Below are 23,028 nucleotides of genomic sequence, written 5' to 3'. Positions count from 1 at the left end.
GGTGCATTTCTGATTTCTTGATGTAGCCACAATTGCTATAAACTTTCTTCTTATCACTGCTTTTGCAGTATCCCAAAATGTTTGATAGGTTGTATTGTCATATTCATTTGTTTCCAGAATTTTTTTGATTTATTTTTTATTTTTTCAGTGACACACTGTTCATTGAGGAGCATGTTGTTCAATATCCATGTGTTGGCATATGTTCTAGAGATTCTTGAGTTGTTGATTTACAGCTTCATTCCATTGTGGAGAGTGAAGATGTGTGGTATGATTTTGATTTTTTGAATTTTCTGAGTCTTGCTTTAAGGCCTAGTATGTGGTGTATCCTAGAGAATGATGCATGCACTGGTGAGAAGAATCTGTGTTCTTTGACAATAGGATCAGAAGTTCTATAGATATCTGTTAGGTCCATTTGGTCTATTGTGTCAATTAACTCTACTCTTTTTTTTCCTTCCTGATTTTCTGTCTGATTGATCTGTCAGTTGCTGAAATTGGGGTATTGAAGTCTCCGTTGAGAGTCTCCAATGGTATTGAATTACTATTGTATTGAGTCTATGTCCCCCTTTAGATCCATTAATATTTCTTTAAATAGCCAGGGGTCCTGAAATTAGGTGCATAAATGTTTATAATAGTCATATATTACTATAATGATGTAGATTGTCTTCTTAGGTTGTTGTCTCTTTGAAAAGTTTTTGTGTTAAAGTCTATTTTGTCTGATATTAGGATGGCTACACCAGCTCTTTTGGTTTCTGTTAGCATTGAATATCTTTTTCCATCCTTTCACTTTCAGTTTGCATGTACCTTTGTTAGTGAAAAGTATTTCTTGTAGGCAGCAAATATATGGGTTTTGTTTTTTTAATTCATTCAGTCTGTGTCTTTTTTTAAAGATTTATTTATTTATTTGAAAGTCAGAGTTAAACAGAGAGAGAAGGAAAGGCAGAGAGAAGGAGAGGGAGGGGGAGAAGGAAAGGGAGAGTCAGAGAGAGAGAGAGAGAGAGAGAGAGAGATATTCTATTCACTGGTTCACTCCCCAAATGGCCACAATGGCCAGAGCTGTCGGACCCGAAGCCAGGAGCCAGGATCTTCTGCATTTCCCACATGGGAACAGGGTCCAAAATATTTAGGTTATCTTGTGCTGTTTTCCAGATGCATTAGCAGGAAGCAGGTTTGTGAGGGGAGCAGCTGGGACTTGAACTGATGCCTATATGGGATGCCAGCACTGCAGGCGGTGGCTTTACCTATTACACCATAGCACTGGCTCTGATACTCAGTATCTTGTAGATTTTCTTAATTCTTGTGCTTATTTCAAATGTCTTGTACTCAAGGTCAGAAATTCTTTTCTCCACATGGTTTATTCTGCTTTAAATATCTCAATTATTATAATTTTGTTTAATAAATTAAAGGTTTCATCTATAAAGTTTCCATTTTTCTTCTTAATGATTTATATCTCCTTAGTGATATTTTCTATCATATCTCTCATTAATTTTGTCATTTCATTCATCTGTCTATCGATACTCTCTTATTTTTAATTCTATTTCTGGTACTTTAGAGATTTCCTTCAGGTCATGATCTAATTATGGAGAACTGTTATGTTCTTTTGGAGGTGTACTGTTACCTTACTACTTCCTGTGCTCTTATGTTGCTGTCTGTGCATCTGGTGTGATAGCCTCCTTTTTATGTAGTAAATTTCATTGTAAAAGAGTTTATATGATTTAGATAGGATACAGAGTTTTACTTGCTTGGCTTTCTTTGTAGGTGAGCTCAGAAATACAGTCCCTACGTGATTTCTTTTGCTTTAATCAATGTTAGCTGTGCGACAGAGTGCTCTTGTCTGCTACAGTACGTAGGAGTATAAGTGTGACTTTGAGATAAATGTGGGTTTCCTAGAATGTGCATCTTCAGTCCACAGAGAGTCCAGTGTCAATCATAGTGGTGAATGTGATAGCAATGGACTTGTTCTTGGTGCTGAGGGAGACAAAGGAGGTCGTCCCCTTGTCCCAGTGGCAAGCCTGAGTAATGCCTGGGTTTGTGGCCCCAATTTCTGTGACTATGGGACTGTGTGATGTAAGCAGACCCTTCCTCGGGTCCTGCACGCAGAGTGCAACTGGTGCTGCTTATGACACTAACAGCCCTGGAGGATGTGACCTGAAACCTGCTGCAGTCCCACCAGGTAAGCAGTAGGTTTTGTTTTGGCAGGTAAGCGACCACAGAGTTGGAATACAAGAAGGGTCTTCCCTAGGTCCACTAGGTAGATTCCATTAAGACTGAGGAAATTAACACTGATCATGACAGTCACGGTGTTGCAGAGTACAACTGGGTCATTACTCAATTTCCCAGGTTGGGAGAAGATTTATGGGCTGCTACCCCTGGTAGCCCCCAGAAGCTAAGAGAAACTCCACTGGATCCTTATGCCTAAAATCTCACAGTTGCAGAATGCAAGGACTTTGTCCTCTGTCCTCCAAGGTGCCCTGACTCTGACTTGTCATTTCTGGCAGCAGTGGTGCAGAATTCAGTTAAACAATCTCCACAGCTGATCCTGGTGCTCTGCAACAGTGAGATGGAATAGACACAGTGAGTGTAGTTTCCTTTTTCAGAGCCGAGCAGTTGCTCAGACCACAATCAGCTGGTCAGGGAGACTGTGGAATTCCTCCTCAGCTAACCCTGTGGATGGTGGGCACAGCAACTTTTTCCTACCTTGACTTGTCAAGATGGTGATTCCCAGTTGGTGGATGGCTGTGCTGTGGGGTCAGCCACAGCAGCATCTCTGTCCTCTTTACTCACTGTACCCAAGAGTTTTCATTCTGCTCTGTCACTTCTGTCAGTCAGAACTCTGGCAACGTAGTCCTTCCTTTGTTTATTTTTCTTATCCTAAGAAAGCTGTAGTCAGAGTGGCTCCACCCTGTTCAGCTACATTGGATTTCCTACATCTAAATTATTTATAATTTCTTTTCTTTTTAAAATTATATACATATATATTTCAAGAAATTTAATATATTATATTCTCAGGATCACAGTAAACTCTTGATAATTACTACAGTTCTCATGCTAATGTAACATTAATGCAAACACAACAGCTTCTATGTGCTTCATAGATACACTTATAAGAATATAATGATATTTCAATTATTCCCTCACTCTTTCCTCTCCCTCTTCCTACCTTCCTACCTTCCTTCCTTCCTTCCTTCCTTCCTTTCTCTCTCTCTCTCTCTCTCTCTCTCTCTCCTCCTTCCTTCCTTCTTTCCTTTCTTCCTTTCTCTTTTGAGTTTTGTCCTTTTGCATTATCTAAGTCATTCCACATAGGGGCAAGGCCCAAACATTTGGAACATCTTACACTGCTTTTCCAGGTGCATTAGCAAGTAGCTGGATTTGAAGTGGAGCAGCCAGGAATGGAACTGGCACCCATATCGATTGCCAGTGTTGCAGGTGGCAGCTTAACTTGCTATGTCACAGTGCCAGCCCCAACATAACTCTTTTCAAGAGCATCTTGTTCATTCTTTTTTACATTCCAGATTTCTAATCAACAGTCAAGGTGTCTGACACTGTCTCTGAGTGAGTTCATTTTCATAATGCAAGATGCTTCCATACTATACAAAGTGAAAAACAAATTTATTTCAGAGATTGGTCCACTAGCAGAAATTTCTTTCATTACTTACCTTTAAGACTATCCATTAATTAGGCTATGCTAGTCAGCTGTTCTTTTAAGGTTATTTCTAGTGTATTTTGGTTCCCTTTGTGTAAACCATGCCAGAATACTTTCTTTCTCTGTCAGTTGATAAAAGGATACTTCCTACAAGGCCAAACTTGATAGTTGAGAGGGAAGCATTAATTTAACAGAGGTGGGTGGTAGGAAACACAGATTCATTCATTTGAAGCATTCATCAAGTTACTCTTGCTTTCTTACCTATTCAGGTTCAACTCATATCAGTTCAAGCAGGTGCACCCCCTGTTCTAGGCTGTGGATATGAGCATGTATCAGGGAAACTACAAGAAGATGATGATGACAGTGAAAAACAGGAAAAGCTATTGACTTCACATAAATATTTGTATCTCATGCTATATCCTTCACTACCTAAGTGACTCAAAATACCTAGTTGATATTTTCAGATTGTCTATTTTTTGAAGACCCTAATCCTATAACCCAATTTAGGATTATATTAAATCCACAAAAAAAGAATAACAGATAGTCTTAAGTGTGTTCTATATAATTTGAGACCTTTAAGAAGGATTTAAAACCTTTATTCATCTTGTGTCATCTGAGATCAACTTCTTGCTCCACAGTCTCTTCATGGCATTTTTCACTTCTGCATTTCTCAGTGTATAAATCAGAGGATTGATCAATGGTGTTCCAATTGTATAAAACACAGCTATCATCTTATCCATAGGGAAAGTGGTGGCAGGGCGTGTGTATATGAATATGCAAGGACCAAAGAACAGGATGACCACAATGATGTGAGAGATGCAGGTAGAGAGGGCTTTTCTCCTCCCTTCAGCGCTGTGGTTCCTCAGAGAACGCAGGATGATCACATAAGAGAACATCAGCAAGACAAAACTCACTGTGCAAATGGCCCCACTATTGGATACCAGGAGTAGGTTGATCACATAGGTGTCTGCACAGGCAAGTTTCAACAACGGTTGCAAGTCACAGAAATAGTGATCAATCACATTAGGCCCACAGAAAGGTAAACTCAAGGCAAGGGAAATCTGTGCTGAAGAATGCACACAGGACCCCACCCAGGCCACAGCCACCAGCACACCACATACCCTGTGGCTCATGATGGTCATGTAGTGCAAGGGCTTACAGATGGCCACATAGCGGTCAGCAGCCATGAGGACAAGGATGAAGATCTCCAGGCAGCCAAACATATGGGCAGAAAAGACTTGGGTCATGCATTCACTGAAAGAAATAGTAGTATTCTTCAAAAGTGCATCCACAATCATTCTAGGAGCTATGGAAGTAGAGAGGCAAGTATCAGATAAGGATAAGTAGAAAAGAAAGAAGTACATTGGGCTCCCAAGAGCCTGACTGGTCTTGATGGTAACAAGAATCAGCAAGTTACCCAACAACGTGCCCAAGTAGATAAGCAAGAAAATGGCAAACACTATTTTCTTCCTAATAGGATCCTGTGTCATTCCAAGCAGAATGAATTCAGTCACATTATTATTTAGCTGCATGATGTCATGAATGAGAAGGGGCAAGTTTGCAGTTATTTATCTGCAAGAAACAAAGGCATCAATTTACCATCTGATGTAAATAATTATGAAATATTTTAAGTAAAATTATTCCCTTCAGAAATATTTTAATTGTTAAAATTCCTTTTTTGAAAGATTTTTAAATTATTTATTTGAAAAGCAGAGTTACAGAGAGAGAGAGAGAGAGAAAGAGACTGTTCTATCCACTGGTTCACTCCTCAAATGGCCAAACCATTAGGGCTTGTGCCAAGCTGAAGCCAGGAGCCAAGAGCTTCCTCTGGGTCTCTCACATGGGTTCAGGGACCCAAGAACTTGGACCACCCTCCATTGCTTTCCCAGGTGCATTAGTAGGGAGTTCGATTGGAAGTACCTCAGATGGAACTGAAGCTGGCACTCAAATGGGATGCCAGCACTTCAGGTGGTGGTTTAACCTGCAAGCCAGAGCATCAGCCCCTAAAACATTATTCTAATTATTAAAAACTCACTTCAACAATTTCCTCCTCAATTTTAATGGCTATTTTATAATGTCATTATGAGTCTCAATTAAGTTTATGAATGTGATAATTTCCTATTACATGGCGCAAATACAAAGTCTTGTTAACCTTGATGAGTTTCTAATTGATTTTGCCAATTCAATGAATGAAAAATTAAGATACAATTCTCTTACTTATTTCCTTTATTTTCTTTATATTTAGTAAATCTTGGGAACCTGTGCTTCAAATGGCATATCACTGAGGATTTAGTATATATGGTATCTGTACTTAGAGTTTCATGATATAGACATAAATTTATAAATCACTCTCATCCTAGAAAATTGTCTTAACTCTACATATATTAATTTATTATGTATTCATTATTATGTTGGAATAAGTATGTAATATTAATATGTATCATATATAATGTATAATGTCTATAATATATACAATGTATAATTAATAAATATAAATTAATAAATAAATGTTAATAAATATGGACTGCATATCTTCAGATATTCCAGCTTGAAAAGAGGAACAAGAGACAATTAAAGTCTCTAAATCAACTGGTGCTATCTTGATACTCTAAGATACTCAGTACGTGGAATATACTAATAGACATAAATGAATATTCTCTGATGGTTAATAATACTTCATTCTGAAAAGCACCCTTTAGCGTATTCATATTCTATTAGGTTATATTTAATTGAAGCAGAAATAGCGTTATTAAGTAGTTGTTCATGATTTCAGAATTCAAGTATTTAGCTTAAGCAATTTACCTGAGGTGGCTGTAGGGTTATCACAAGGCAGTTGGTATATGATCAGATTTTGGTTGCCATCTCCAGTAGAGTTCTTCATTATTCAGCTATCTGAAAACTCTACATTCTCAGAGAGGAGGAAGATAGATGTGGTTTAGGAAAAGGTGGGTAGTAGCTAATTTTTTCTTTCAAGTTCTTTTCTCTTCTGGCAAATGTAATTATTGCTAAACTTTGAAGTGTTGCTTCTTTTAATGAATATTTATTTTTCCAGTGAGAAAAAAATAGCATGAACTATACTTTCAAGAACAAAATCAGTGTTTTATTTTTTCTTACTATTTGTTGAATCTCTTATTTTGTGGAAGATTAATGATTATAAAATAAAATGAAACTATGTAAATGTAAAAAATTGAAAAATAATATTAAAGAAAGAGGGGAGAGGGATTGAGCTTGGACAGGAGGGAGGGTAGAGTGAGAAGTATCGCTATGCTCCTAAATATGTATATATGAACACATGAAATTTGTTCATCTCATACAAGTAAAAAAAAATTAAAAATATTTTTCTTTTTTTTTTTTTTTGGACAGGCAGAGTTAGTGAGAGAGAGAGACAGAGAGAAAGTTCTTCCTTTTTTTCTGTTGGGTCACCCCCCAATTGGCTGCCACTGCCGGCGCGCTGCGCTGATCCAAAACCAGGAGCCAGGTGCTTCCTCCTGGTTTCCTTCCCATGAGGGTGAAGCACCCAAGCACTTGGGCCATCTTCCACTGCCTTTCTGGGCCACAGCAGAGAGCTGGACTGGAAGAGGAGCCACAGGGACAGAACCAGCACCCCAGCCGGGATTAGAACCCGGTGTGCCAGCACCGCAGGTGGAGGATTGGCCAAGTGAGCTTCGGCACCAGCCAAAAATATTTTTCTAGGTGTTTCTTGTCTAGATGAGATCATCACAAAGGAATGTTAAATGCAATAAGAAGGTGAAATGTGATATATTTTAAAGCAGCCTTGAAGACTCACATTTCCAGTTGAAGTTTTTCCCAATCCCATTCCTACCTTCAGTACATTGTTTGGAGAGTTGTAGGTTGGGTTAAATACAAAATGTGATAGTTAAAATAGACAAAAAAATTTATATATATCAATATATGTCGACTTTCTGAAATTCCATATGTTTGTGTATATATTCTGAAATTCTAAAATCATGTATATATGTGTGTATGTGTGTCATCTTTCCCCTCTTCAACAGATTTGAAATATCCATTTTTCCCCTCAAACCAAAATTATACTTTTAGGAAAATGTCTAATGAGATATTCACTTTGGATTGCTAAGAATTTTAAAAAATTCCCTTTTAAATGTCTGGTATTTGTGAAGAATCTTAAACTTTAAGGGAACTGAGCTTCAGTTTAAGAATTACAATAAGATCACTCATCTTAATTCATTTGAACGAATGATCTCTCATTGGATGTTTATACTTGAAAACATGGCAGATTTTGGAGAGAAGATGCTGTGAAAGAATTGCTTTTTGCAACAGATTATGATTTCAGCCATTCATTTGCATACATAACTTTGGCTTTGTTTGCTATCAACCTCATTATACTGTCCATTTTTATAACAAACTTTTTATTTTTATTGTTTTTAAAATACTGTTTAGTTATATAAAAATAACATATTTTATGTATTTCATATATACAGTTTTAAAAACATAATATCTTTCAACTTTCTCTCTCTCTCTTGCTCCTATTCTCCTTCATCCTTCCTTTCTTTTTATTTCAATTTTTGTTTAATTTCAGTTTAGTTAAGCTTATTCTTTCAATAAATAAAGACTTCAATGAGTAGTAGTAGGAAAACTACTCTTCCTCAGGAGTATATGCAGGAGTTATAAACAATAATCAAATCTCAAGACATCAACTTCCTTCATATATGTTACATTTTTTAGTATTCTATGTATTAGTTACACAAATCAGAGAAAATATATTTTTTGGGGGGATAGCTTTTTTGTGTCACCAAGCATAATAATCTTCATTTGTATCCATTTTGCTGTGAAAGAAAAATGTTATTACTTTAATGGCTGAGTAGTATTCCATTATATAAAGATTTTACTTTATTCAGTCATCAAATGATGGACATCTGGATTGATTCCATATCTTAGATATTTATATATTTGGGCATTAGTTTTTAAGATAAATTGTGCTGTGATTCATTAGCTTGTTAGTCATTGCAGATCTTCATTAGTTAATGAATAATCAATTGTCCTTTTTCTTGGAATATCTTTCCATTTCCAACTTTCAACTCTTTCAAAACTTTGAGATCTAGCTGACAAATTACTTCTGGGTGGCAATCAAGGAATATCTTTTGATTTTGGAAATTCACTGCTCTGTAAATGCTTTTTTCACAATATTTTTTCTGAGAATTTTATATACTTTTGTTTATAAGAAATTAGTTGCGTACTTTCTTGACTTCCATACTGGAATTGGAATACTGGAAAACCATATAATGCTAAGGATGTTATTTCCCACAGATTCAAACTAAATGTATTGTACCATGTAAGAACTTATTAAATATTTTAAAACTGAGCACCTCATCACTTTCAATATATAACAGCATTTAAATGCTTATTTTTGTAATGTTTTGATCACAAAACACATTCATATCATTAATTTACTGTGGTCATTTATCTCTGATGAATGGAAGAGAGATAGTTTATAAATTCAGGAAAAACAAAAACAAAAGCAAAACTGAGGGTAACTTTAAATAATTTAATGAATCAGCTCTAAAACCTGGAGTAGAAATTATTATACTCTGCACAACAGCTAATGACTATGAAAGACACTGAAACTCTGACACACATGAAATTGTCTGAAGAGTTTCTTTAAAGAAAAAAAAAAATGCTTGGCCCTAAAGGAATAAAAGGAGAACCTGACATTTTTCAATCCTTTTCAAACTGATGTAGAGTTTCTTGGATTTCTATGTGTGTTATTCCATTCCCATTTTTTTTTGGGGGGGGGGTACAGGTTCTCAAAGGAAACCAACACAAAAGTATGTTGTAATGATTTTCAGACATAATAGCATATGTACTTATAGTACATTTTCTAGAACTACAAATAAAGTTTAGGGAAGTTTAAAATGCCTACAGTAGTTAAAACAGTAATATTGTGTTTGTATTGTAGTTAACAGAATGGTTGAAATAAAATTAATAAAGGAAAGGTGGAGAATAAAGGATTGGGCAATGCAGTGTTAGGTGGCTTCTTTTCTACTTCTATATTGCACTGCAGACACAAACAAGAGCAGGAGGAGTGGCTGCTCCTGTAGGATTCTTTTTCAAAAGGGCATTCCCTCTACATTCAGTTATGTTAGATTTCTCTCTCTGAAAGAAATCCACACCTTCTATTGTTTTGCTAAAGTCAGCATATTATGGGAACATTAACAGGTATTCCCAAACCTTTTATCCCTCAGAAGCTTAAATGAAAGAGGGATACAATTGACCCTCCTTGAGAACCTCACTGCATGATTCCAGCTATCTGATAAAGAGATGTTGGGGAAAATGGACTTGGCTGAGAATCAAAGGTTGTCATAAGATTCAGTATTGGGGCCGGCTCCATGGCTCACCTGGTTAATCCTCAGCCTGCAGCGCGGGCGTCCCATGTGGGTGCCTTTTCTAGTCCAGGTTGCTTCTCTTCCAGTCCAGCTCTCTGCTGTGGCCCAGGAGGGCAGTAGAGGATGGCTCAAATGCTTGGGCCCCAGCATCCCTGTGGGAGACCAAGAAGAAGCACCTGGCTCCAGGCTTCGGATCAGCGGCGCTCCAGCTGTTGTGGCGACTTGGGGAGTGAACCAATGAAAGGGAGACCTTTCTCTCCTTCTCTTTCTCTCTCACACTGTCTATAAATCTGTCAAATAAATAAATAAATAAATAAAATTCAGTTTTAGTTACATACATTTTCAGTATCTAACCGTTATTCAACCTCTCATGTCAATATTTAATTATTTTTCATTTTGAAAGAAACCATGAATGTTGTACAGGGGCCAATGTTGATAAACTGATAATTTAAATAAGATTTTGCAGGAATAAATATTGAGTAAATGAGAGTTTTTTACCCAAAATATTTCTAGCTACACCTCTGTCCAAACTGTCACCCTAATTATACAGTTTTACCCTACTCAATATCATGTTTGTTCTGAATTTTGTATGAAAATATAATTCCTCTCTTCTAACTGAATATCTGGTGTATGTTGAATGCAAAGCACATTATTAATTCTCTTTAGAATCCTGCAAGGAGGGCCAGCGCAGCGGCTCACTAGGCTAGTCCTCCGCCTTGCAGCGCCACCACAGCGGGTTCTAGTCCCGGTCGGGGCACCGGATTCTATCCTGGTTGGTCCTCTCCCAGGCCAGCTCTCTGCTATGGCCCAGGAGTGCAGTGGAGGATGGCCCAAGTACTTGGTCCCTGCTCCCCATGGGAGACCAGGATAAGTACCTGGCTCCTGCCATCGGATCAGCACGGTGCGTCGGCTGCAGCGCGCTGACTGCGGCGGCATTTGGAGGGTGAACCAACGGCAAAGGAAGACCTTTCTCTCTGTATCTCATTCTCACTGTCCACTCTGCCTGTCAAAAAATAAAATAAAAAAAAATAATAAAAAAAGAAACCTGCAAGGAGCAACAATGTCTACCTTGTGACACATAATGCATTGAAATATGTTCACTGAAAATGAAAATATGATATTTTCCAAAATCTTTGCCAAAGTCATCATTCTCTATTAATCTCTTTCCATAATTTTTCATCAGTCATGAACTCTTCTAAGTTTTGTTGCCTGTAGTTCTGGGTAAGCACTCATCCTGCGCAGCTTCCTTCTATATGGAAAGTCTTTGTGAATCTCTCTGTGGTCTACTACCTCTACAGAAACTGTGATAAACCACATGGCATGTAGTGCATCCTTCTCTACCCACATGGCAATAAGTGCTCATCACAGACCTGATGAGCATTCATATTTAAGACGAGAGATTGGACGGTGCCATGGCTAAATAGGCTAATCCTACACCTTGTGGCTCCGGCACACTGGGTTCTAGTCCCGGTCGGGGCACAGGATTCTGTCTCGGTTGCCCCTCTTCCAGTCCAGCTCTATGCTGTGGCCTGGGAGTGCAGAGGAGGATGGTCCAAGTGCTTGGGCCCTGCACCCGCATGGGAGACCAGGAGAAGCACCTGGCTCCTGGCTTCAGATCAGCGTGATGCACCAGCCACAGCACGCTGGCCACAGCAGCCATTGGAGGGTGAACCAACGGAAAAGAAAGACTTCTCTGTGTCTCTGTCTCTCTCACTGTCCACTCTGCCTGTCCAAAAAAAATGAGAGATTGTTTTATTCCAAAGATTATATTCCATTCTATTAGAATAACAGTAAATATTCAAAAACATCATTACTCATTTTCATGTTCATTTCTCAGGGAATGAGGAAACAATCACAAGACATATGGAAATATTCATATTAAAATTTATATTGGGTTATGCGGTAATGATAAATCTCTGAGCTCAAAAGTGGGAAATAATCTGCACTTACCTATTAGAAGACATTCAATTGGTGTCATATCTGTTCCCTTTTGAATGCAGCCTTCCTATAAATACTTAAAAAAAAAAAAAAACTTCTTTCTGTATTCCAGAGGGACTATTTTAGGACATAATGAGACAAGATGTTGGTACTCTAGGCATTTTTATTCTCTAAGGAATTTCTTCTTTCTTGCTGAGAAGCATCTCAGATTTTGTAATTTATTTAACTTTTAATTTACCTATTTAGCCTGGAAGGATGGCAACTTAGTCATACTCATGCTAATAAGATTTTGGGTGTTGGGTGCCTCAAGCAGGATAGCATCAAATCAAAGGAAGAACAATGAAATTGGACAGTGGGGGGAGTGATGCAGAACATATAGGGTGAGGCAACAGTTGTTGATAATGGAATTGATTCTCTAAGCCAGGTTTTTTCACACACAAGGCCTTAAGTCATCACTCTCTGGTTAGGAAACACATTTTCCAGCTCCTTTAATAGACTTGTAATTTCTTTTCTAAGATAACCCCAGGAAAGCAGTGTGTTGTTTTGCTGGATGGTCTGTTCTGTGTGCCATAAATGTCCTTCCCATTGAGCCTCAACTTTATAGCATGATTCTGAGAATGAATGTTTACAATGAACACTACCATGGCTGGTGCCATGTCTCACTAGTCTAGTGCTCTGCCTGCGGTGCTGGCACCCAGGATTCTAGTCCCGCTTGGGGGTCCGGATTCTGTCCCCGTTGCTCCTCTTCCAGTCTAGCTCTCTGCTGTGGCCCAGGAGTGCAGTGGAGGATGGTCCAGGTCCTTGAGCCCTGCACCCGCATTGGAGACCAGGAAGAAGTACTTGGCTCCTGGCTTCTCTTCAGCGTAGTGTGCCGGCCATAGTGGCCACTATGGGGGTGAACCAATGGAAGGAAGATTTTCTCTCTGTCTCTCTCTCTCTTACTGTCTGAACTCTGCCTGTCAAAAAACAAAATGAATGCTACCTCTCAGATTATAAAAAATTAATTTTTGGTCCATTCTCACAAATGCAATTATAGATTCAATGCGATACTAATCAAAATGCCAAAGACATTCTTCTCAGGTCTGGAAAAAATGATACTGAAATTCATATGGAGGCACAGGAGACTTTGAATAGCTAAAGCAATCTTGTACAACAAAAGCAAAGCTAGAGGCATCACAATACCAGATTTCTGGTCGTCATACAGGGTAGTTATCATCAAAACAGCATGGCACTGGTTCAGAAACAGATGGATAGACCAACAGTGCAGAATAGAAACACCAGAAATCAATCCAAACATCTACATCCAACTTGTATTTGATTAAGGATCTAAAACCAATTCCTGAGGCAAGGACAGTCTATTCAATAAAAGGTGCTGAAAAACTGGATTTCCATGTGCAGAAGCATGAAGCAAGACCCATACCTTATACTTTACACAAAAATCACTCAACATGGATTAAAGATCTAAATCTATGACCTGACACCATCAAATTATTAGAAAACATCAGAGAAACCCTGCAATATATAGGCCCAGGGATAGACTTCTTGGAAAAGACCTTGGAAGCAAAGGCAGTCAAAGCCAAATTGGGATTACAATTGGGATTACATCAAATTGAGAAGTTTCTGTGCTGCAAAAGAAACAGTCAGGAATGTGAAGAGGCAAGCAAGAGAACGGGAAAAATTTTTGCAAACTATGCTACCAATAAAGGATTAATAACCAGAATCTACAAAGAGATCAAGAAACTCTACAACAAAACAAACAACACACTTAAGAGATGGGCCAAGGATCTAAATCGACATTTTTCAAAAGAGGAAATCGAAATAGCCAGCAGACACATGACAAAAATGTTCAGGATCACCAGCAATCAGGGAAATGCAAATCAAAACCACAGTGAGGTTTCACCTCACCCCGGTTAGATTGGCTTACACACAGAAATCTACCAACAACAAATGATGGTGAGGATGTGGGGATATAAGGGACACTAACCCAATGTTGGTAGGAATGCTGACTGGTAAAGCCAATATGGAACTCAGTTTGAAGAGTCCTCAAAACCTGAATATAAACCTACCATTCAACCCAGCCATCCCACTCCTTGGAAATTACCCAAAGGAAATTTAATTGCCAAATAAAAGAGTTGTGTGCACCTTAATGTTTATTGCAACTCAATTCACAATAGCTAAGACCTGGAATAAACATAAATGCCCATAAACAGAAGACTGGATAAAGAAATTATGGGATATGTACTCTGTAGACTATTATACAGCAGTAAAAAATGAAATCCAGTCTTTGCAACAAAATAGAGGAATCTGGAAAGCATCATGCTGAGTGAATTAACCCAGTCCCAAAGGGACAAATATCATATGTTCTCCCTGATTGGTGACAACTAACTGTGCACCTAAAAGGAAACCTGTTGAAGTGAAAAAACACTATGAGAAATAATTTCTTGACCAGTCCTTATCCTGACTGTCGAGATATACGTTATTACTTTATTCCTTTTAGTAATTTTTTGTTCTACTTAATACCATAGGTTGAACTCTTTAATTAACACACATTTATTCTGAGCTCTTTAAATTTAACTGAAAAGTGATCCCTGTTGAATATAAGAGTGGGAGTAAAAGAGGGAGGAGATGTACAGTTCAGCACATGCTCACTCAGATTCACCCCTAATGGTAGAGTTAGAAACTTGCCATGGGATTCCAATACAATCCCATCAAGGTGGCATGGACCAATGCCATCTCACTAGTCAAATTGATCAGTGTCAGTTCATAATTGATCATAATGATAGGATTAGGTGTCAAAGGGATCATATAAACAAGAGTAGTGTCTGCTAATACTAAATGATAGAATTAGAAAGGAGAGAACAATCCTACATGGGAAGCAGGATACACAGCAGACCCATTAAATGGCTGATGTCCTGAACAGCATTCTGGCCTCAGAATCAGTGCCTAAGGCATTTGGATCTGGTTAAACAGCCCATGAGAGTATTTCAGGCATGGAAAGCAAAGACACGCTGGCAAAAACAAAAAACAAAAAAACAAAACAAAAAAATATGAACGATCTCTGCGAGTGAGATCCCAGCGGACAGAATAAGCCATCAAAGAAGGAGGTACCTTTCTCTGCTTGTAGGAGAAAACTTCCACTTTGATTATGGCCTTGTCTATGTAAGATGAGAGTTGGCAAACTCAAGAGGGTTCCATAGCCTTGGCAGCTCATGACTAGAATCTAGGGAATTTTCTGACGTCATAAATAGGAGTGTCAATTGTTAAATCAACAACAGGAGTCACTGTGCAATCACTCCCCATGTAGGATCTCTGTCCTTAATGTGTTGTACTATGTGAATTAATAGCATAACTAGTACTCAAACAGTACTTTCTACTTTATGTTTCTGTGTGGGTGCAAACTGTTGAAATATTTACTTAGTAAACATGAAATTGATCTTCTGTATATAAAGATAATTGAAAATGAATCTTGATGAAAATGGGATGGGCAAGGGAATGGGAGATGGGATGGTTCTGGGTGGTATGGTGGTTATGGAGGGGAAAAGCTGCTATAATCCAAAAGTTGTATTTGGAAATTTATATTTTTTAAATAAAAGTTAAAAAAAGAAAGAAAAAATTTACTACTTTGTTTTATTGACTCGTGTTAGCCAAAAGAGATGCTTCCTAATGGTTTTATTTTTATTGAAGTAATTTTACTGCCCCAAATATTTACTGAATACTCTTCATATACTAGGCTCTTTTTCAATTGATATGCTTACTGTCTTCTGTTTCATCACATGAGGGAGATATTGCAAATGACAATTCACTTGAGAGAAAAATCAATTTCATAGAAGATAATCTGCTGGAGACCAGCTCCAGCCAGTCCAGGGGCCCCAGGGTTTGAGAGCTGTTGGCGCTCAAAGAAATGAGAGACACTCACAGCAATGCTGATGGCATGGTTCTGGCTTTTGAGCACAGACCTTATTTTTATACCATGTCACATAATGATTCTTTCTTCTTACAATGAAAAGTCTGTTGTCCATTTTTTAAAAATTACAATTTCTTTGATTTTAAAGGGCGTATTTAGAACACGGGTTACAATCACAGACAGGTGCGAGATAACGGGCTGCCCACACAAGCCCAGGCCTGGAGTGCTGCTGAACTATGCAGAAATTGGCGAAACAAGCTAAAATAGTACCTTCCTAATGTTATCGTTACTAGAAGCCCCATGTTCAAAGCAGGCCCTTCTTAAATGTATCCCATCTTTGAAGTACTTTCTATAACTCTAATTTCTTTATTGTACTTATTTAAATGTTCACTAGATCTATTCCTCAGTTTTGACATCCTAGCCATTGTAGTATTTGTAGCGTATACAGAGTTAAAGTTTTATTAACATGTGTCTTTATTTTAGTGGGAAGTATATACCAGGGAACCTGTTGCCTTTTAATTCTTTTCCACAAGCAGTTCAACCTTGCATAAAGCATTAATCCATTCTCCTACACTAACATTCTGCTTGATTAAAATTATACAAAGCAGTGGACATTTTGGAGGTTAATGAGACTAAGTGTTCTTCCTTACACTTAGGAATACAGCAATCATTAGCAGGACCACCAGGAAGCTCTGGCTTTCTTACACCGAGTGTAGTTCTAAAGAAACCTAAAGCCATCCCTGAGGGATATCAGGTACCAAGTTCAAGGAATCATGATAAAATCACAAGACTGAGGAAACAGTGTTTTGGCATAGTGGGTTAAGCCACTGCCTACAGTGCTGGCATCCCATTTGGGCAATGGTTCGAATTTGGGTTGATCAACTTCTGATCCAGCTCCCTGCTAATGTGCTTGGGAATGCAGTGGAGGCTAGGACCCCTGCACCCACATGGGAGACCTGGAACAAGATCCTGGCTGTTGACTTGAACCTGGTCCATGCTGGTCATGCCTATCTTGTTCTCCACCATTGTTTTCATAGTAATAATTACAAATAATATATGCTATGCATTAAACAATGCTTAATTCAGTGAATTAATGAGTAAAATCAATGAAACCAAATTGGAAGAGGTACTGTATATTATGCTACAATTATCGTTTCTGAAAAATGATCTATGTAGTTATAATTACAAGTGAAGTAAATAAAGTATTTGTTCTAAACCATACTGAAGGCCCTTATTTATAAGAGCAGATATAAGCGAGGTCAAGTCTGTAAACATTGCACTACTCCTCTAAAAATCCCGTTCACTGATGTGACTTAGTGCTGACAGTCAACAGTACCAGGAAATGTTCAATGGGACACTGAAATTGTCTCTGCAGATTGCATTTAGGTGCCCCTCCTCTGCCCTAGGTAGATTTTTCTGGACCTTGGACCATCAGCTCCCCATGAATCCTAACCTTCTAATGTCCTTTGCTGGCTATCTATGAGTAATAAGCCTCTTGGCTTAGTTTATTTTGTGAATGTTTCTGTTAGTGGATTTGGGCTGCTGGTAGAAACTGCCAAGATTCAATGTAAATGGAATGGACACTACTTCTGGTGCTTGACAGTGACTTTTTTTTTTAAACTTTTATTTAATGAATATAAATTTCCAAAGTACAGGCTTATGGATTACAATGGCTTCCCCCCCATAACGTCCCTGCCACCCGCAACCCTCCCCTTTCCCACTCCCTCTCCCCTTCCATTCACATCAAGATTCATTTTCGATTCTCTTTATATACAGAAGATCAGTTTAGCATACATTAAGTAAAGATTTCAACTGTTTGCTCCCACACAGAAACATAAAGTGAAAAATACTGTTTGAGTACTAGTTATAGCATTAAATCTCAATGTACAGCACACTAAGGACAAAGATCCTACATGAGGAGTAAGTGCACAGTGACTCCTGTTGTTGACTTAACAAATTGACACTCTTGTTTATGGCATCAGTAATCACCCTAGGCTCTTGTTATAAGCTGCCAAGGCTATGGAAGCCCCCTGAGTTCACTGACTCTGATCATATTTAGACAAGGCCATGGTCAAAGTGGAAGTCGTCTCCTCCCATCAGAGAAAGGTACCTCCTTCTTTGATGACCCGTTCTTTCCACTGGGATCTCACTTGTGGAGATCTTTCGGGTTTTTTTTTTTTTTTTTTTTTTTTTTTTTTTTTTTTTTTTTCCCCCCAGAGTGTCTTGGCTTTCCATGCCTGAAATACTCTCATGGGCTTTTCAGCCAGATCCGCATGCCTTAAGGTCTGATTCCGAGGCCAGAGTGTTGTTTAGGACATCTGCCATACTATGGGTCTGCTGTGTATCTCACTTCCCATGTTGGATCATTCTCTCCCTTTTTTTTCTATCAGCTAGTATTTGCAGACACTAGTCTTGTTTATGTGATCCCTTTGGTTCTTAGTCCTATCATTATGATCAATTGTGAACAGAAATTGATCCCTAGGACTAGTGAGATGGCATTGGTACATGCCACCTTGATGGGATTGACTTGGAATCCCCTGGTATGTTTCTAACTCTACCATTTGAGGTAAGTCAGCTTGAGCATGTCCCGAATTGCACATCTCTTCCCTCTCTTATTCCCACTCTTATATTTAACAGTGACGTTCTTTAGTTTTCAGTTGAATCTGACCTGAAATTGATATCCAAAGCACAGTGAATGTACTTCATGGATTTAACACAATTTTATAATTTTCAAACCAATATGAGGGAAGGTATGTGGCCTGGTGCTTAAGACTGCTGGTTAGGGACTGGCACCGTGGCTCACTTGGTTAATATTCCGCCAGTGGTGCCGGCATCCCATATGAGTGCTGGGTTCTAGCCCTGGTTGCTCCTCCTCCTGTCCAGCTCTCTGCTGTGGCTCAGGAGAGCAGGATGGCCCAGGTACTTGGGCCCCTGCAACTGCATGAGAGACCAGGAGGAAGCACCTGGCTCCTGGCTTCAGATCTGCGCAGCTCAGGCCATAGCGGCCATTTGGGGAGTGAACCAACAGAAGAAAGACCTTTCTCTCTGTCTCCCTCTCTCATTGTCTATAACTCTACACGTCAAATTAAAAATAAAAAAAGACTGCTGGTTAAAGGAGCAGATATTTGGCACAATGGCTGTATGGTATTCTCTCAACCCATATGAGTGCCTATGATTCCAGTTTCTTCACCTCTGATCCAGTTTCCTGTTAGTGCAGTGATGATTCAAGTTATTGCATTTCTGCCTCCCATGTGGGTACCTGAAATTGAGTTTCTGGCTCCTGGCTTCAGCAGAGGCCTAGCCTCAAGTTGTTGCAGGCATTTGGTGAGATAATCAGCAGGTGGGAATTCTCTCTCTCTCACTCTATCTGCCTCTCTCTCTCTTTTCTTCCTTGTACTTGCCTGACTCTCAAAATCAATAGATTTTTAGGAAACAAATAGAAGTTACATGGATATGCCAAGCATTTCTTTAGTGTACAATTTCTTGGATCCATAAACTGTACTAAAGTGATGACAATAATGAATTCTGGAGTTAATCCTACTTCTGGATTGCTTAGAATTCAGTCCCTGCCTCTGGCTCATGTAGAAGGTAAGAGAAAAGTGTATTTCCTAAGGTAGATGACCAGCTATGGTCAATGTCATCTTGCAGCATTGTCTCTTGGTTTCTGAGGCTGATGCAATACTTTCATTATAATATTTGCTGCCAAACTCTTTTCCCTACTAAGGGACTGTTAACAAATCCCCAGTGATAGCTTTCAGCAGAGGCTGAAAAGAGCTGGCAAGAGGCTTCAGAGCTGGAAGCTGCTACCGAGCTACCAAAGATTGCTCCCCTTGCAGTCCCAATTACCTCAAAGTCTTAGGTCATTACATCACCCAATAAGAATATTATGGAGACTCCTCTGTTCTCTTTTGCATGAGGCCATGCCAAGTGCCAGTCTTTTCACAGAGGATATTCTTGAGGTCTACCCTTCCTCTTTCCTTTCAGCCAGAGCAGAGGAAACGCTTCATTCTCATTAAGGCAAAACAGGCATGACTTGTGTGATGCCTTGCAGTTGCTGGTATTTAAATTTAAGGCACTCAAGAATATCATTATGATGTGTAGACAGTTGTTTCTCAACCTGGAGTTCCTTATGGAAGATTGATAGACAGAAGTGCTCTGTAGTTCAGCTTTCATCTTTAATTCACTCATTTGCTTATAGACTTAGACTTCAAAAGATAGAAACAGGAATACTTCCTAACTCGTTCTGGAAGGTCAGCTTTACCTTAACACAAAAACATACAATGAAAGTATTAAAAATTTAAAAAAGAAGATTATACATTAATATACTACTTGACATAAATATAAAAAAGCATCAACAAAATAACAAGAACTTCAATGTAATATTTAAAATAATTATAGACTGCAAAAAGTAGTATTTAGTTTAGCTAGGTGATACAGATTCAACCTTTGAAAATCAAGTAATGTAATAAATCCATCAACATGTTAAAAGTTCTCAAGAGTAGATCAATAGATGCAGAAAAATACATTTAATGAAATCTAACACCCACTCATGACACAAATTCTTAGTAAACTACAAAAAGGCTACTTCTTCAACATGATGAAGTATATCTACAAATATACAAATAACATCCTATTTTCAATTAAAACAGAACAAATCGGCCGGCGCCATGGCTCAATAGGCTAATCCTCCACCTTGCGGCACAGGCACACTGGGTTCTAGTTCCGGTCGGGGCATCGGATTCTGTCCCGGTTGCCCCTCTTCCAGGCCAGCTCTCTGCTGTGGCCAGGGAGTGCAGTGGAGGATGGCCCAAGTACTTGGGCCCTGCACCCCATGGGAGACCAGGAGAAGCACCTGGCCTCTGCCATCGGATCAGCACGGTGCGCCGCCCTGCAGCATGCTGGCCGTGGCGGCCATTGGTTGGTGAACCAACGGCAAAGGAACACCTTTCTCTCTGTCGCTCTCTCTCTCACTGTCCGCTCTGACTGTCAAAAGAAAAAAATTAAAAAAAAAAAAAGAATCAATCAATTATGTCCCTTCCTCCCACTTCTTCTCACCATCGAAGTCCTAGGTAATGCAATAAGACAATTAAAATAAAATAATATAAATATTATTTTCAGAGAGAGAATTAAAACTGCCTCTCTTCATAGATGTCAAGGTTGTCCATGCAGAAAATTCAAAACAATTCACCAAATCTCCTTTATGGAACTAACTACCAAGTATAACAAGGTTATAGGATACAAAGTTAACATAAAATAATCAATTGCTTTCTTCTATAGCAAGAAAGAGAAAGGATATAAAACTAAAAACCTAAGGATGCCCAAAATAGATCATTTGGGTAGAAACATAACAGCATATGCACAACATGTATATGAGGACAAATACAACTCTTTGTAAAAAGATTTCATTTATTTATTTGAGAGGTAGAGCTTTGGACAGAGAGAGGGACAGACAGAGACAAAGGTCTTCCACCCGCTGGTTCACTCCCCAAATGACTGCAATGGGCCATAGCTGAGTCAATGGGCAAGAGCCGAGCTTGTCTGAAGCCAGGTGCCAGGAGCTTCGTTTGGCTCTCCCACATGGGTGCAGAAGTCCAAGTGCTTGAACCATCCTACACTACTCTCCTAGGCCACAAGCAAGTAACTGTATTGGAAGAGGAGCAGCCGGGACACAAACCAGTGCCATATGGAATGCATGTAAGGTAGGCTGAGGTACAGCCCACTGTACCATAGCACTGGCCATGATAAATATAACTCTTGAAAAGCAAATCAAAGAAAATCTAAATACATGAAGAGATAGTCCACGTTCCTGGATAAGGAGTCTTAATATTTTCAGGATGTATGATCTTCCCGACTTTGCATAATTAGTCTACACAATCTCAGTAACAACCCTGGAAAATAATTTTGTGGTTAGTAATAAAGTGATTCACAGAAAGAAAAAAATTACTTTATTGAGAGAAATTAAACATTGTTTCCAAATGATTATTGTTTATAGACTCACATATTTTTCTGCTGAACTACAATCTTTTTTAAACTTTCTATTTGTTGGCCGGCGCCATGGCTCACTTGGCTAATCCTCTTCTTGCAGCACAGGCACCCTGGGTGCTAGTTCTGGGTGGGGCGTGAGGTACTAGTCCCGGTTGCTGCTCTTCCAGTCCAGCTCTCTGCTGTGGTCCTGGAGGGTAGCGGAGGATGGCCCAAGTGCTTGGGTCCCTGCACCCCCATTAGAGACCAGGAGGAAGTACCTGGCTCCTGGTTTCGGATCAGCACAGCGCCAGCTGTAGCGGCCATTAGAGTAGTGAAACAATGGAAGCAAGAACTTTCTCTATGTCTCTCTCTCACTGTCTATAACTCTGTCAAATTAAAAAAAAAAAAAAACAACAACTTTCTATTTGTTGAAATTTTTATTTAGTGAGGCTTGAAGCATCTGACTATAATGTAAGTTTAAATTACATTTTCTCAAAAATAATAAATAAAATGTTACATTTTTGAAAAGTTTAACTATAAGGGAAAACACCCTGCTTATCCACCTCAGCAATGAAGAAAATAGAATGTATACTTGTCAAAACACTAAAAATAAAATTATCACATAGGCCCTTTCTGAGTATTTATCCACAGGATTTGAAATGAATCTGTCAAAGAGGTATCCGTACTCCTATGTTCATTTCAAAATTATTTATAATTACCAAAATGAGGAAACAACCTAATGGAAGAATTAATCAAGCGAATGTCTATTATATCCTGCCATAGTGTAGAGCTTTGAAACAGAATCAGAATCTGTCATTAAAACAACAGAGATGAACCTTAATTTGAAGGAGAAAAGAATGTCATTGGAGTGGCACTCCCAAATTCTGATTTACATGAACTCTACAGTAATGAAGATAGAATGCTACTGGCAGGAGAATAGATAAATAGATTTGTGGAGAAGACTAGAGAGCTCCAATGTAAGTCCTCATAAACAAAGTCAACTTATGTTTGAAAGGGGAGCAAGGTAAGACAGTGAAGAAAGTCATTTACCCATGCCCTGGAACAAAGGGATATCTACATGTTAAACAATTAAAAAAAAAACTAAATAAAATTGCACCCATTACAAAATTTAACTGAAAATGTATGATAGAGGTAGATGTAAAAAAATTTTCCTGAGACAGCTCAAGGTAAGGAAAGCAAATGTGAAAGAGGTCTCAGTA

At 38.7% G+C, this 23,028-nt stretch overlaps 1 protein-coding gene across 4 annotated transcripts in view; it reads right to left on the bottom strand.

Moving 5' to 3' along the window:
- Positions 1 to 1,629: 1,629 nt before the first annotated feature.
- LOC100338040 (olfactory receptor 4C16) overlaps positions 1,630 to 23,028 on the bottom strand; it is a 41,610-nt gene continuing 20,211 nt past the window's right edge. The window contains exons 2-3 of one of the 4 annotated variants that reach the window (XR_011384545.1): positions 2,695 to 10,292; positions 1,630 to 2,544 (exon numbers count right to left, since the gene is read on the bottom strand). Coding sequence is in view for 3 of the 4 variants with exons in the window: in XM_070064392.1 (XP_069920493.1) it covers positions 4,240 to 5,172 (933 nt within the window). In the remaining variant the exon portion in view is untranslated. Of the gene's footprint in view, positions 10,293 to 11,439; positions 11,687 to 23,028 lie in introns of those variants that run through there. The other 3 variants (XM_070064392.1, XM_070064396.1, XM_070064390.1) reach the window with 3 other exon arrangements.

Source organism: Oryctolagus cuniculus, chromosome 1 (genome assembly GCF_964237555.1).
Source record: "Oryctolagus cuniculus chromosome 1, mOryCun1.1, whole genome shotgun sequence".
Lineage (NCBI taxonomy): Eukaryota > Metazoa > Chordata > Mammalia > Lagomorpha > Leporidae > Oryctolagus > Oryctolagus cuniculus.
This window is presented reverse-complemented; position numbering and strand designations above follow the sequence as displayed.